The sequence below is a fragment of the Leopardus geoffroyi genome, chromosome C1 (assembly GCF_018350155.1).
Source record: "Leopardus geoffroyi isolate Oge1 chromosome C1, O.geoffroyi_Oge1_pat1.0, whole genome shotgun sequence".
In the NCBI taxonomy this organism is placed as follows: Eukaryota; Metazoa; Chordata; class Mammalia; order Carnivora; family Felidae; genus Leopardus; species Leopardus geoffroyi.
Window position 1 is genome coordinate 45740002 of NC_059328.1, and position 16719 is coordinate 45756720.

The following is a 16719-nucleotide window of genomic DNA, read 5'->3' on the forward strand; positions in this document are numbered from 1 at the left end:
AGGTATACAGGACTGCATGATTTGACCTCTGTCTCTCTGACTTCAGCTTCCACTTGTTCTGTGAGTGAACACTTCGTTTCAACCATATCAAACTATATAACAGTTCATCACATGTGTCACACCTCTGGACAAGGCTGTGTTCCTCGTCTAGAACACCACTAGAACACTTTTATTCTAGCCAGTCTTGCATGTTTTTTTTTGGTTTTTTTTTGTTGTTTTATTTTTTTAATTTTTTTTTTCAACGTTTATTTATTTTTGGGACAGAGAGAGACAGAGCATGAACGGGGGAGGGGCAGAGAGAGAGGGAGACACAGAATCGGAAACAGGCTCCAGGCTCCGAGCCCTCAGCCCAGAGCCCGACGCGGGGCTCGAACTCACGGACCGCGAGATCGTGACCTGGCTGAAGTCGGACGCCCAACCGACTGCGCCACCCGGGCGCCCCTAGCCAGTCTTGCATGTTGCTTCAAAGTTTAGCTTTAAGCATCATCTATATGTGATATAATAAAATATCTTCCACTTGTGGCGCCTGGCTGACTCAGTCGGAAGAGTGTGCCGCTCTTTTTTTTAATTTTTAACGTTTATTTATTATTGAGAGACAGAGAGAGACAGAGCATGAGCAGGGGAGGGGCAGAGAGAGGAGGAGACACAGAATCCGAAACAGGCTCCAGGCTCTGAGCTGTTAGCACAGAGCCCGAAGCGGGGCTCGAACCCACAAACCGCGAGATCATGACCTGAGCCGAAGTCAGATGCTTAACCGACTGAGCCACCCAGGCGCCCCGAGTGTGCCACTCTTGATCTCAGGGTGGTGAGTTCAAGCCCTATGCTGGCTATAGAAATTACTAAAAACAAAATAAATAAAATATCTTCCACTTAAATGCTTTCAGTGAGTCAGACCTTCTGCTAAAAACTCATGTCATTTGCTCATCAGACCATTTCACACAAGTACGTTATCTTCAGTATCCAACTGAAGAAATGGAGTCTCCATTAGTAAGCGGTTTCTACTGTTAAGTGGCAGAATGGAGGCTTAAACTGCTTCCAAGCCCACATTCTTTATCACTGTGTGTGATTTCCTGCCTCTCTGGGCTTCTTGCCATTTAGATTCATCTTCTCTGTGTTTCCATAGTATCCTGGGCTTACCTCTGTCTCTCTGTCCATAAATCAATCTCCCTCCCTAGACTGTAAATTCCTTGAGGGCAGGAGCTATGTCTAAGTCACAGTATAGGAGCTCAGTGACTCTTCATTGAATGAATGGAGAATGAATATACAAATACTGGTATTACTCTTATAAATCTGACCTCGGTTTTCCTTAATTTCCTTTGCTGTCACTGATGATGACTTTATGAGCTTGTCTCCTTGGGGGATCACCACTCATTTCCTCTGATGTCTTGATTCATGCTGGGGTCCTCCAACAGAGCAGAGGTGACATCATGGTCATGGAACTCCTCTGCCAATAAAGGTGGACCCCTAGACAGCATCCCATGAATCAAGCAGAAAGAGATGTCGAATGGCAGTGCCGGTAGAAAGTTTCTGTTTGCCCACACATGCCAGAGTAATGAGAGGAAAAGAAACACAGAAATAGAAGTCAGAGGCTTAATGGGATGGAAAGAGGCCCCAGTGTGCAGCAGGAACTAGCCTCAAAGGATTAAAAAAGAAAATGAAAAATGAAAACTTGGCACATAAGCTTCAATTGGCATTAAAGAGATCGGGTCCGTAGGAACCGTTGTCCACCGAGGCTGTCCCCTTGACGTCAAAACTCATTCTTCCCCCTCCTCCCAACACGCTAAGTGTAAGAGCAGTGTAGTATTTCCTTAGGTAGAATGGATTGCACCCCCATTAGAGGCACCTTCCATAGGGAGAGTTTCTGGCTGAGGGTTGCTTGGACCACATATGCCACAGTTTGGTCACCAAAGTGGCAATTATCCTTTATTTCCCCTCTCCACTGTCACCGCAAACATCACAGCATCTCCACAAATGCCACCTAACGGTTTGTGTCTCCCACTCAGAAGCAGAGTGAACATGGACATGCCTATATTTGGATGCACACACTCACATTTGCATGCATATCCACAGATACAAATCACGCATCTGCAAATACATATACATACTTGCACATACAATCCCACCCCCCTCCCCCACACATACAACTTTCACGTATAAACTGAAAGAGGGACTCTCTAGTCATCTATTCCATCAAAAACTATTTATGGAGTTCCTACTCTGTGCTAACCCCTGAGCTCCACATTAAGGAAAAAATGAAGGGTGAGACATTATCATTGCCTTCAAAAAGTTCTCAGTCAGTAAGTGAGATAGGGAGACATATGGTCAACTGCAGAACAAAAGGGCAGTTGGAAGGCCAGCAAAGCCATCCAACCCAACCTCTGGACTCAGAGTTTTTCCAGAGAGGGTGGAGGCAGATCCGATCCTCAAGGATGACTGGCTACAGATACAAAAGCAAAGCAGTATGAGTTTGAAGGACTGCAAGCAGTTCAGCATGGCTGGATTTTAGGGGGCAAGGGGGAAAAGTAAGTACATTGGGAAAATATAGGGGTCGAGGGATAGGCAAGTCCCAGATCATGAAAGTTATATTCCACGCTGAAATTCCAAATCTAGCAACATGGCAGACTTCACTAATGTAGAACTTCCTCTCCCAGAAAAACACATAGAAATACTGAATACAATATACTGCCTCCCTCCACTGAATAAAATATAACAATTCCATGCCCCCATTAATCCATGGACCAGATGAGTAGAAGTTCCTTATATCTGAAATGAAAGAGAAGTATAAGAGCAAGGTAAGACCTTGAGGCTAAAGTTGATGTTGGAGAGGTGGCCATCAAATCACGCAGTCCTATACATCTGAAGAGTCTCAACTCTTTCCTGAAATCCCTCTTTAGAAAGTTTAAAAAGATGGGGCACCTGGGTGGCTCAGTCGGTTAAGCATCTGTCTTCAGCTCAGGTCATGACTTCACGGTTCGTGGGTTCGAGCCCCACGTCAGGCTCTGTGCTGAAAGCTCACAGCCTGGAGCCTGCTTCCGATTCTGTGTCTCCCTCTCTCTCTGCCCCTCCCCTGCTTGCTCTCTCTCTCTCTCTCTCTCTCTCAAAAATAAATAAAAACATTAAAAAAAATAAAGTTTAAAAAGAGAATAGCATATTAGATTTGCATTGCCCAAGGCCTGTGAAATCCCTGGGACTCCCTCCTGGCAGGAGCAAACACAGAACTACTTTTTTTTTTAATTTTTTTTTTAAACGTTTATTTATTTTTGAGACAGAGAGAGACAGAGCATGAACAGGGGAGGGGCAGAGAGAGAGAGGGAGACACAGAATCTGAAACAGGCTCCAGGCTCTGAGCTGTCAGCGCAGAGCCCGACGCGGGGCTCGAACTCACGGCCAGTGAGATCATGACCTGAGCCGAAGTCAGACGCTTAACTGACCAAGCCACCCAGGCGCCCCCAGAACTACTTTTTAAAGACCAGGGCACATGGCACTCCTACATTAAACATAAGCCCTGCCATAGATAAGCTCAGAATAAAAACATTATAAACCACACAAGCTCAACCTATTTAGTATCCAAAATGAAAACTAAAATGCAAAGGGATTTTACTTATCCATACCTATTGGATCATTAAAATTTTAAAGTCCAACAATTGTTGAAGATGGAAATCAATTGGAAATCTCTGCTGCTAATAATAGTTAAAGTGTGATACAACTACTTCTGAGAGTATTTTGACAATGTCTGTTAAAGAAGGGATATATATATATTCTATCCAGTGATTCCATGTCTTTGGATCTCGTGACTAAAACTCACACGGACAAGGAGAGAGACATAAGGGTGTCCATTGCTGCACTGTGTATAATAGTCAAAAACTGCAAACAACTTGAATGTCTTTCAACACTATAATGGATTCATGAGGAATGGTTTACTCATACAGTGCTGCTGCAGAGTGGCTAAGATGAACATTCTAGATCGGTGTTGCATCATGTATAAATTGCAAAAACACAGTGCTGACTAGTTAGAGCAGATTATAAAAATACATACTATTTTGATAATTTTTACATATAGGTATATTTAAAGCTCGTAAAATAGTTCTACACGTTATTCATGAAAGCATCCATGTATTGTTCAACTACGAAGATCTGATTTGAAAGGACTAGAACTCAGGATAATGGTTACCTCTGGGACCGACTGTATGGAAGAGAGGGGCCGAGCTTAAACTGTATCTTAATGGTTCATTTTTAAATTATAACACTATTTGATCTGGAACAAATGGGGCAAAATGCAAATTTGTTATACCTGAGGGGTTGGCATATGGTTCTCACGCTACTCTCTGTATCGTATTACATTTTTAAAATAAATTGAAATTTTCAAATAAGAATAAATGCCATGCAAAGATTTTATTCCCTGAGCGGAGAATGACACGGTTAGTTTTGTGCTTTGGAAAGCTCCCTCTGGCCCTTGTGTGGAGGGATTGTTATGATAATGTAGATGGAGGCAGGGCTCTTGCAGTAGACTAAGAAAGAGGTAATGAGGCCTGGCCTAAGTTCATGGCCAGGGAGTGAAACCAAGGGATGAGTTTGAAAGTAATTTAGAAAGTAAAATTGCCTATATACTATCAGCCTTTTCCTTTGTCCTTTGTCCTTTGGTCTTTTTTTTTTTTTTTTTTTTACAAACTTTCCTTTTTTCCCCGTTTCATCTGAAGTATGTCATGGCATGGGGCGCCTGGGTGGCGCAGTCGGTTAAGCGTCCGACTTCAGCCAGGTCACGATCTCGCGGTCCGTGAGTTCGAGCCCCGCGTCAGGCTCTGGGCTCATGGCTCAGAGCCTGGAGCCTGTTTCCGATTCTGTGTCTCCCCCTCTCTCTCTGCCCCTCCCCCATTCATGCTCTGTCTCTCTCTGTCCCAAAAATAAACAAACGTTGAAAAAAAAAAAATGAAGTATGTCATGGCAAAGACTAATGAATAAATCATAAGCATACTGCTTAATAAGTTTTCACAAAGTGACCACCACCCAGGTCAAATCCTCTCCCAGCCAGTATACTCCCAAATGTAATCACAAATCTGACTTCTGTCACCGAAGATGAGTTTATTCTGTCTTTTTTTTTTTTTTTAATATTGAGTTGAATTTATTAAAATAACAAAGGCATTTAGTGACCACATCTTATGAGAGTCTACATCCAGATGGTTCCAGAGCTGATCCATCCAGGGCATCGGGTCAACGGCTCTGTGAGGTTCTGGCCCTTTCCTTATGGCTGGCAAGGTGGCTGCCATAACCCCAAACATCATACCCTCACAGGACAATGCCGAAGGAAGGAAGCAGCCATAACCAAGCTAATGAGACACCTCCTCAAGTGCTTTCCTGTTTTCTCAAATACATAGAATATTAGCAGCTGCAAGGAGGCTCAGAAAGCCAGTGACCCTCTTGTTTAGACTCCATGACGGAGGATAGGTTAAGAACAACCTTCTTGGGCCAGGCGCCTTATGATAGTTAAATAATTTCCTTGGTTTCCAACCAGGCCATTTCAATGCTAGGAATCAAGTCGTACAAATATTTATTTTGGTTCAAGAGTCTTTTTCTGTCTGACGTATAATCATTACCCTGGAATTTTCTGTTCTTATTGAGCTCCTTGAACAATTTTTGTTAGTTTGGTTTTACTTTTTGTTGTTGTTTCCCAGTTTTGAATTATAATACGCATACAGCACTGTGTCAGTTTAAGGTATATAGCATGACGATTTGACTTACATATATTGTGAAATAGTTACCACAGTAAGCTTAGTTAAGATTTATCATCTCATAAAGATAGCAAAAAAAAAGAAGAAAAAAGAAAAAGGAAATTTTTTTTTCCTTGTGCTGATTTAAGATTTATTCTTTTTTTTTTTTTTTTTAACGTTTATTTATTTTTGGGACAGAGAGAGACAGAGCATGAACAGGGGAGGGGCAGAGAGAGAGGAAGACACAGAATCGGAAGCAGGCTCCAGGCTCTGAGCCATCAGCCCAGAGCCTGACGCGGGGCTCGAACTCACGGACCTTGAGATCGTGACCTGAGCTGAAGTCGGACGCTTAACCGACTGAGCCACCCAGGCGCCCCTAAGATTTATTCTTTAACACAGGTGCCTGGGTGGCTCAGTTCATCAAGCACCCGACCCTTGATTCCGGCTCAGGTCATGATCTCACAGTCAGGGATTGAGGCCCTCATCGGGCTCTTCACTGGTTGTGGAGCCTGCTAGGGATTCTCTCTCTCTCCCTCTCTCTGCCCACCTCCTCAAAATAAATAAACGTTTTTTTAAAAAAAGGATTTATTCTTTTTTTTTTTTTAATTTTTTTTTTTTTTCAACGTTTATTCACTTTTGGGACAGAGAGAGACAGAGCATGAACGGGGGAGGGGCAGAGAGAGAGGGAGACACAGAACCGGAAACAGGCTCCAGGCTCCGAGCCATCAGCCCAGAGCCCGATGCGGGGCTCGAACTCACAGACAGCAAGATCGTGACCTGGCTGAAGTCGGATGCTCAACCGACTGCACCACCCAGGCGCCCCAAAAAAGGATTTATTCTTTAACAACTTTCAAATATGCCACACAGCAGCGTTAACTATATCCATCATGTTGTACATTACGTCCCTACTACTTATTTATCTTATAACTGGAGTTTGTACCTTTTGCCACCTTCGTCTGATTCCTTCCCCTCCCACCGCCAGCCTCTGGTACCACAAATCTGATCTCCTTCTACGGCTTTGGGTTTTTTGGTTTATTTTTTACATTTCACATATAAGCAAGATCATACTGTATTTATTTTTCTCTGATTTATTTCACTTAGCCTTAAGCCCTCAAGGTGCATCCATGTTGTTGCAAATGGCCGGATTTCCTCCTTTGCATAGGCGAATAGTGTTCTATTGTATATATATTCCACAACTTCTTCCTCCACTGATAGACATTTAGGTGGTTTCCATGTCTTGGCTATTGTAAATATTGCTGCAGTGACATGAGGGTGCAGATATCTCTTTGACAAAGTGTTTTTGCTTCCTTCAGATATCGTCCCAGAAGTGGAATTGCCGGATCATATGGTATTTCTATCTTTAATTTTTTGAGGAACCTCCATACTGTTTTCCACGGTGGCTGCACCAGTTTGCAATCCCACCAACAAGCATAAGGGTTCCCTCTCTTCCACATCTTCATCAGTATTTGCTACCTCTTGTCTTTTTGATGCCGTTCTAACAGGTGAGGTGATATATCACTGTGGCTTTGGTTTGCATTTCCCTGATGATGAGTGATGCTGAGCATCTTTTCATGTACCTGTTGGCCATTCATATATCTTCTTTGGAAAAGTGTCTATTCGAGTGCTTTGGCCATTTTTTAAAATTAAAATTATTTGTTTATGTTGAGGGAGAGAGAGAGAGAGAGAAAGCAGGGGAGGGGCAGAGAGAGAGAGAGAGAGAGAGAGAGAGAGAATCCCAAGAAGGCTCCTCACCCTCAGGGCTGACCCCAACGCGGGGCTCTATCGCACGGACTGTGAGATACGACCTGAGCTGAAATCAAGAGTCAGACACTTAACCGAGCCACCCAGGTGCCCCTCTTTTGGCCATTTTTAAATTGAGTTATTTGGTCTTTTACTATTGAGTTGCATGAGTATTTATATATTTTGAATATTAACCTCTTATCAGATATATGATTGGCAAGTATTTTTTTTCCCATTCCATGGTTGTCTTTTCATTTTGTCGATCATTCCTTTTGCTGTGGGCTTTGCCAGTTCTGAACTTCGTACAAATCAACTCACACAGTATGTATTCTGCTGGGCTTGGTTTCACTCACTCTATAGTCTTCTGTGAAATTCACTCATATTGTGCATAGTGGGGGGTTGTTAATTTTCATTGTTTAATAGTATTCCTCATGTGGCTATTTAATTATCCACTCAATTGATGAGAATTTCAGTTGTCTCCAGTCTTAGGTAGTGCATCCATGAGCATTCTTGTACCTGTCTTTTGATAAGTATGTGGAGATATATATATATATATATATATATATATATATATATATATATATATATCTCCTCCTAAATATACACCAAATATTTAGGAGGAGAATTTCTGGGGGATAGGGTATGTGTATAACTGGCTTTAGTAGATACTGCCAACGTTCTCCAAAATGGTTGTACCAATTTACCTCCCATTTGCCATGCATGAGTTCCAGTTTTGTTTTGTTTTGAATGTTTGTTTTTGAGAGAGAGAGAGAGAGAGAATATGCAAGCTGAGGAGGGGCAGAGAGAGAGGGAGACACAGAATCTGAAGCAGGCTCCAGGCTGTGAGCTGTCAGCACAGAGCCTGACACAGGGCTCACACTCACGTACGATGAGATCGTGACCTGAGCTGAAGTAGGACGCATAACCAACTGAGCAACCCAGGCGCTCCAAGAAGTCTACTCTTTGCCCAAACCCAGGACCGAACTAGGGACCTTTAGTCTCTTCTTCTTATTCATTATTATCTACAACCTGTTTTGGTGTCAAAAGAAAACTACCAAAGCCTCCCTGTCACTAACATTTTCTCTGATATCTGGCTGGGGCCATTCCTTCCACGTCATTTAGAAAGAGACGTGGAGAATCCAAATGGGACCGTGTGCACTCAAGGGTCTTTGAAACTGCAAAGCGCTGTTAAAGGCATGATTATCATCATTGGAAGGATTCTTGCAGAAGCTAGCATCTTTTTCGGGATTGGATGTTCTAGAAAGGACGCTTACATGAGGTGAGAAGAGGGTCCACCTGGAGGGTGTCAGTCTTTCTGATTCATTCCATTTAAGTTCCCAGGACACTTCATACAGGACCCTCCTCCCCCATCCCACTGCCTTAATTATTTACCTCCTCATTTGTCTCTTGTCCTGGACCTGCATTTGGCAGGCTCTTCATTCGTTCTGTTGGGGTCGGGGAGGGATACAAACAGGCTTTGGCCCAAGGTAGCTCCTAGGGAAACCAGCCTCAGATAGGACATCTCCTTCTGCCTACACCTCATGGCTTCCTCTACTTTCTTCATAACAGCTTAATTCGTGATTACATATTTGTGTGATTATTTGATATTTTACATTCGCCTCTAGCCTATAAACTCCTTAAAACTGAGATCCTGTTCCTTTTATCCACTGTCCCACCTCACGTGTTCACTAGTGCTCAGTACACTGTAGGGAATTAATACTAGTCAACAAATCATTGAAATGGGTTGGATCTGAATCCCAGAGGTGCCCTATTACTATGGCATGGCTCCATCTTCCCTGAAGTCTCCAGGAAATGGGGTTATTTCTTCTTGAGACCAGTTGGGTCTGTCAAGTGCTACTGGAAAGGTGTGATGGAAAGGCTAGAGGATTAGCAGTACAGGGGTTTGGTCTCCTGGTCCCTCCTCTAATTTGCCTTCTCCCCCCCAGCAAGTTATTTTGTCTGTCTGGACCTTTGTTCCTCTGGATTTGAAGGGAAAATCTGGACTCTGACCTTGAGGGTCTCCCTAGCTGCATACTGGGGCCCAAAGGTACATTTCTGCCTGCAGGAGAATGCTGAGAAAGTGCTGAGCTAGTGTCAGGGCCTGAGCAGGCTTATCTAGAAGTGAAGAACAGACTGATTTGGGTGGGGGGAAGGGATGGGGGGGGGCTTTATTCCCCCATGCCCTGAAACCAAATGAAGCTTTGCCTCCTTGGATTTTCAAAGTGCTTGGAATCCACGGCTTTTTTCCTCCCATTTTCTCTTTTGAACAGGAATGTCTGTAACTGTTAATCTACGCCTGTCCCATCGCTGAATTTTGGGGAGCAGCTGACTTGTGTTATGCATTCACAGTTGGAGAGCAATTATGCCTCAGGATGGACTAAACCCAGAACCCCATCCTTACCTGACTTTGATGATTTAGTTTAGATGATGAGATTTGAGACTCTGGAGTCAAGATTTAGAGAAGACTTCGGACTTGAGTTGATGCTGTAATGGGTTGAGACTTTGGGGGAGGTTGGGATCTGGTGAATCTATTTTGCATATGGGCTGGATATGAATCTTTGAGGCCTAGAGGGTGAACTGTGGTGGGCAGCCTGACCACCCTGCAAGACGTCTGTGTACTAATCCCTGGGTTCTATGCATATGCTCTGTGACATGGCAAAGGGGAATTAAGGTAGCAGATGGAACGAAGGTTGATAATCAGCTGACCTTAACACGAGTAGAGCATCCTGGATAAGAGAGGTGGGTCCATCTAATCAGCAGGGCCCTAAATGTGGAAGACGTGGCAGAAGTAGAGACCCAGAGACCGCAGAATGGAAAGGGCCTGGTCCAGTACTGCTGGCTTTGCAGATGGAGAAAGAGGGCCACAAACCAAGGGATGCAGATGGCCTCTAGAAGCTGGAAAAGACCAGGAAACAGCTTCTTCCCCAGAGCCTCCAAAACTGTCAGATAGTAAATCTGTGCTGCTTTAAGCTACTGTGTTCCTGGTAACTTGTTACAGCAGCAATAGGCAACGGACACAAGTCTTGGCCGGCAATTTACTCTTCCAGGATCTCAGACAGGTCGTTCCATCTTTGGGCTCCTTCGCATTCCTCAGTTCTCAAAGTAAGAACTGCCAGAAGGATCAGCACTGACAAACAGGCAGACGTGGCCTGGCACACAGGTGCTCAACGGGTGTGACATGTACCAGCTCCCCCTCTTCTTCCAGGCTGGGGAGACACCGGGAGAGAAAGCAAGAAAGCAAGGGCCAAGTGCCATTCTCTGGGGAGCGCCCTCCACCCTCCTTCTTTTGATACGTAAAGGGCTCCCTTGGGAGCTCCCCAAGCACACCTTATCAGGAGCCCTGCTTCTTATCTGCCTTTGGGGGACCCACTAGCTCCTCCCTCCTTGACAAACCCCTTCAGAATACAGAAGCTCTTTAGAGCCTGAGACAGAGCAGAGCCAGAGTCTGGCTGGGCAAACAGGCTTTCAGAGATGAAAGAACAGCTGGGGCAGCTACGGCCACCGTATTTCCCACTGGAAGGATCAGGAAGCGGTGCCCCGAGGTGAAGCCAGCCCACTGAAAGAGCTCAGATGGCCTGCGAGCCCCCTCCCTCCTGCCACACACCCGAGACAGACACCCCTCACACATTTCAGGATTCCAGCCCCTTCAGTAGTTGGGTTATGAGCTTTTATTTAAAAAGCACATTTAATACAAGTGTAGTTTCGCAGATACAAGTTTTCACTTTGTATTCTACAAAAGTCTTTGAATATTATTCTCTTTACAAAATGGAACCTTACAAAAATACTGACACTTTAATGTTTTTATACAGTTTTCTCTAGTTGCAGTTATTTCTTTCATTGTAAAACAATGTCTACCACAGAACTACGATATTTTAGTTGATATTAAAAAAAAAAAGAAATTAACTCCATGCTTTTTTAAGCAGCTAATGTAAATAACACAGGTCGAGACAGTTTATAATCATAGTGGATGTAGCTAAAATTGTTTCAGAAATAATATCTTACATAGTTAACTTTTAATGTTTTATACATTATTTATATAATATTTATATATAAAAATCATAGCTTGCTAGAAGTGGAAATGAAAAGGACGGCTTCTGGAGTAAGGATGTACATGTGCTTGATCCATGTGGTTACATTTAGCCCTTTGCAAGGTTGGCACCCGCGATCTGAAAGCATTTCTTCCTTCCTCCTTTCCTCGAAGGTTCAGTAGAAAGGATCCCTGTCTACTGCCCCGCGTGGGACCTTGCTTGGAAGGACACTTACCGAGAGAGGATGAGGAAAAACTCTACGGAGATTTAACCCATGTGTTCTGCCCAGCAGAACCTACCGAGAACTGCCCTAGAGATCAACCCCAAGACAATAGTGCTTTACACAGCTTCGCAAGAGCAGCCCCCGCAGAGACGCTCGTCCGCTCCGAGATCTGGAAGGGCCGCCTCTCAGGCACGAGACCATCTGCTGCTCTGGCTCATTCTGACTCTGAGTAGCCAAAAGGTTGGTGAGTTTTTCATTCTTGCCCATTCGCTCCCACGTCTCTTGTACGTAAGGCTGCTTCCCGTCAGCCGACGGCAGAGCACGCCTTTGCTGGTGTCGGGACCCTCCCGGGAGACCCCGGGGGGCACACAGCAAGGACTCCCGGGGAGAAAGCAGTGACCGAAGCTAACTGTTACCAAGAGTGTGAAGGTGCCGAGTGACTGGTGAACACAACAGGGGCATCCCGCTGCTGACGTCCCGCATCACCCAATGATGCGGCCAGAGAAGACAAAGGAGGCCCAGCACCCTCGATCGCTTTTGAAATTGTGCTATTTGTGAAACTCACTCATCCACAAAGAGTCTCCTAATCGCTAAAGTGAGGGGCTGTGGCTGCTGGCCTGGGGGCCGGGGGAGGGAGGGAGAAAGGCCTCAGGACTGGGAATCCAGATTCGGGATCACGTGGCCTGACTTAGCACACCTGCTCTGCCCTTATGTTGAACAAAACAAAACCAACCTTCCTGAACCAAAGTCACAGCACAGGTCAGAGTGGTGTGGACAGAGAGACACAAGACAGGAGCCCGCCCAATGGCTGTTTTCTCGATTCAGTGCTACTTCTGGCATTGTGTGCTACAATGTGAATTTGATCTTTTCTCACAGGCCTGGGGTTCCTCGGGTCACAAGCGTGACTGGCAGACCCTACTCAAATCATTTTAGTGTCTGTTCCAGAACAAGCCTGTGTTCACTAGAACATGAACACTTAGACCAATTGCACATCCAGGATTTCGGCACTTGGTGTTAGTTTGCTGCTGTTTCCACATAGGTGAATGCTACCTATTTTGGAAGGCCACAAAATAAGACTTTTTTTTTTTTTTCCTTTTTAAAATCAGTTGGGCAAAAAGTTTTTCCCTACATTCTACTGTCTGATGAGATTGGAGAGCAGCAAGAGCTTGCTGTCAGCAGTCATTTTATAAAACAGCTCAGGAGGTGGGCAGCACCTACACCATGTTGTGGTGATTGTTCCTGTCAATAATGTCCACAGGCGAAAGGATTTCCTTCCGGAGAGCAGGGGGAGGCAGGGAGAGTGTCGTCTTGGTCTTGAAGAGGTCGGACACAAAGAAAACCTAGAAGCACAAAATCAGACATCGAAATTAATAACTGACATCTGGGGCCTGGGGACAGGCAAAGGGAAGGTCATAGAAGCATAGATCTTTGACTAGGGAAGGATCCTACGGAGATTATATATATATATACACATACACACACACACACACACACACACACACACACATACACCAACTTGTGTTATACAGGTAGGGAAACTGAAGCCCAGAGGACAGTGACATGTCCCAGGATGCACAGCCATGGTGGGAGTAGAATTCTGTTCTCTGGACTCTCAGTCCAGTGCTTCCTACCAAAAATGCTACTTCCCGATTTCTCAAGGAAAATGAACAGCAGTGAAAAATAAATTCCTACATAAGGAAGCAAGTCATAATTAGTCATGCTCATTAATCTACGATACTTTCCCTTTCCTCACAAAGAAATCTAGGGTGTAACCACAAGAGATCAGCCAACATGAATTCCTATCAGCAGGAGTGGAGAAGGAAGCCGTTGTGACCACGTTTTCCTGAAAGTCCGGATCTCAACAATTTGATGGGGGTGCAGAAGCCAGGGTTTTGTGGCTGAGGGAGTCAGCAGCTAACCCGGAGGAGAGGTCAATGCAATCTCCTATCGCTCCTTCCCAAAGTCCTTCCCATTTGTGAGCACAAGACCCCACCCGGTCTTAACAATCACTGAGGAACATTTACAGACACCCAACTTGCAAAGGTACGGGGATGGCTGAGGCATAGCTCCTGTCCCAATTAGCTTACGAGGACAGATTCAAGAGCCTGATGAGTTAGTGGAGTAAGAAAAATTTATGCTTTGTATTACACGGCAAAATAAATACACAGACATCCACTTGAGCCATTCAGCAATAGGAGTTTGTATTGCGTAACCATAAGAGGCGGCTATCAGTCATGTCATTTAATAGGAAACACAGCGCAGATTTTCGAAATGGAGACGAGAGCACCTCCAAATTCCCTACGGCTAGCAACTTTTGCGATTGGAAAGTCCTTGTCCTGCCACGGGTCATGTGCTCACTAACAATGATGGCACTGTGACTTCGTTCTGGACACAGAGGCCAAAAAGTTACTTTTCAAATTTTTTTGAGAGAGAGCGTTTGAGCTGGGGAGAGGGGCAGAGGGAGAGAGAGAGAATCCCAAGCAAGCATGCTCAGTGCGGAGCCAGATGTGGGGCTCGATACCCTGATCCTTGGATCATGCATCAAGGGTCCATGGATCACCCCTTGGATCACCTAGCGAGCCAACTTCCATGATGTCCTTTCTATAGTCAGACAGAGCATCAACCAAGTGCCACAGAAAGCACAGCCAGAAACTGGTGGTGCTGGTTACTCAGGAGATCAAGGGACCAGAAGAGGAACAGGAAATAGAGACTTATCAGCCGCTACAAAACCCTGACAACTTTTTTTTAAAAAAAAAGAATTTTTTTTTTTTTTAATGTTTATTTACTTTTGAGACAATGTGAGAGACAGAGTGCAAGCAGTGGAGGGGCAGACAGAGGGAGACACAGAATCTGAAGCGGGCTCCAGGCTCTCCCAACCAAGGGCTCGAACTCAACGAACCGTGAGATCATGACCTGAGCTGAAGTCGGACGCTTAACCGACTGGGCCACACAGGCGCCCCAACCCTGACATCTTTTGAATTTTGTACCCATTCTATACATCGCCTACTCAAAGTTTAATTATTATTTGTTTGTAAAAAAAGTAATAAGAAAAGATGGCTGGGATGTTTCTGTGCTACTATCAGAAAGTGAAATGTTGCCAAGAAGTGTTAACATTTTAATAACATTTACAGCCCTGGTGCTATAGAATGTACCATTTTGCAAAGAAAAAAAAAAATTAAACCTTCTGTCCCTTTCTTTTCCAAGGAGGTGTGAACAGTGAGAACTCCTGGCTCCTAGTCCGGGCCAAACCCGAGAACCAGGAAAGGAAAGATGTGTACCCAACCCTGCCAGGAGGTTCGAGGCCCCCTGGCTGGGAATCCTTTACATGTGGTCACAGAAGGAGCTTGCAAGTGCTTCCCGTATAAGGAAGCACTAACGACCGTGACTGAAGTTAAATGTGGAAATAATTACACTTTTCAACTCTTCTCTGACAGGTGCAGAGCCAATACCCCCATCTCCACCTGGAAACTACCCTCTCCTTCCTCCTTTACTTGGTTTTGGAGGAAGGCTTCAATCTAGCCCTCCGAGGCGGACTCTCAACTGCAGTTCTTCCTGCCCAGCCGCCGGTGGCACCAAATGAGGGCTCTCACTGCTCCCATCTCTTAGAGATCTTTCTCCCAGCTTCAGCCCACCTGCTGAAGGCAAACATAGCAAGGGGATGAACCCCCAGCCCCCAATAAACATCTTCCCTCCGAGAATCTGACACCACCTTAATCTACTGGCTTATTTCCCAGTTGAATTTTCTGAGCTCATTGTCTACCGCATATTAGGGTTTCCGTTTCCCAGCTGCGAGACAGGGATAATACGGACGTTAAAGGCAAGAATGTAGGGGCCGCCTGGGTGGCTCAGTCGCTTAAGCGTCCGACTTCGGCTCAGGTCATGATCTCGTGGCTCCTGAGCTTGAGACCCCATGTAGGGCTCTGTGCTAATGGCACAGAGCCTGCTTGGGATCCTGCTTCTCTCTCTCTCTCTCTCTCTCTGCTCCTCCCCTGCTCACTCTCTTTCTCTCTCTTTCTGAAAATAAATAAACCTAAAAAAAATTCTTGTTGAATTTCTTTTTTTTTTTTTTAATATGAAATTTATTGTCAAACTGGTTTCCATACAACACCCAGTTGAATTTCTAAACTCCTCTCTACTGGAAGCAAGCACGCTGGCCTTGGGTCTTATCGGCACATGCGAATCCCCCAGCCTTCTGGGGAACCACACGCTCGCACACTGCATGTACGCGGCCAGGCGGCAAGATGAAAAGTTGAGTCAGGTCCAGCAGAACCCCCCTTTAAAAGCTGCATTTCGCTTTCAGCGTGGCTTGAGCTTACACAAACACTTTTTTGGGATCATGAAACTCGATCCTGTCAAGACTCAAACAGGGCTCAGTCTTCCCAACGCTTGAACAGCAGAGCACAAAAAGGACTAGCAGAAGTGAAAACCTTGCCCCGAGCAGTTCCATTTCCTGCAGAAGGTGCTCTCCACCCAAAAAGAAAACCCAGAGGCCCAGACGGGGAAGGGTCTATACAAATTAGGTAGCTATCTTATGTCCAGGGAACCACTCCCAGCCCACAGCCCTACTTCCACAGATCTCTGCTGTGAGAAGAGAGCAACATTAGATAATAAACACAGTGTCAGCGAGCCGGAAATCTATACCCTAAGCACCAAGAAAAGCTCTTGTTTAAACTACCCTGAGCATTTGCTTTCAATTCCATCTCTCCGATTCTTTGAATTTTATAAAGTGCTTTTTTTTGAAAAATGCAACCAGTAACGCGTATTGAACATCTGCTCTGTGCCAAGCCCTGAGATTATAAAGATAAATATACCTAACAGCCCTTTGCCCTCCCAAGCTCACAGGGCAATGGTGGGGGAGAGATCCAAGCAAACAGATAGTTACGATACAGTGTTTTAAAGATCATGATAGAGGGAAGCCAGGGGGGTTGAAGAATCATGGAACCCACACTGAAAGGGAGGGCGGGAGGCTTTATAAAGGCTTCCCCCAAAGGAGGTATATTTGAGCTTAGCTCAGTAGGAGTTA

At 45.0% G+C, this 16719-nt stretch overlaps 1 protein-coding gene across 5 annotated transcripts in view; it reads right to left on the reverse strand.

Moving 5' to 3' along the window:
• Positions 1-11095: 11095 nt before the first annotated feature.
• Positions 11096-16719, reverse strand: part of PLPP3 (phospholipid phosphatase 3) — an 88102-nt gene continuing 82478 nt past the window's right edge. For all 5 annotated transcript variants that reach the window (XM_045477540.1, XM_045477537.1, XM_045477538.1 and 2 more), the window contains one exon: positions 11096-13036. In XM_045477540.1, coding sequence (XP_045333496.1) covers positions 12911-13036 — 126 coding nt within the window. In that variant the 3' untranslated portion in view covers positions 11096-12910. The remainder of the gene's footprint in view (positions 13037-16719) is intronic.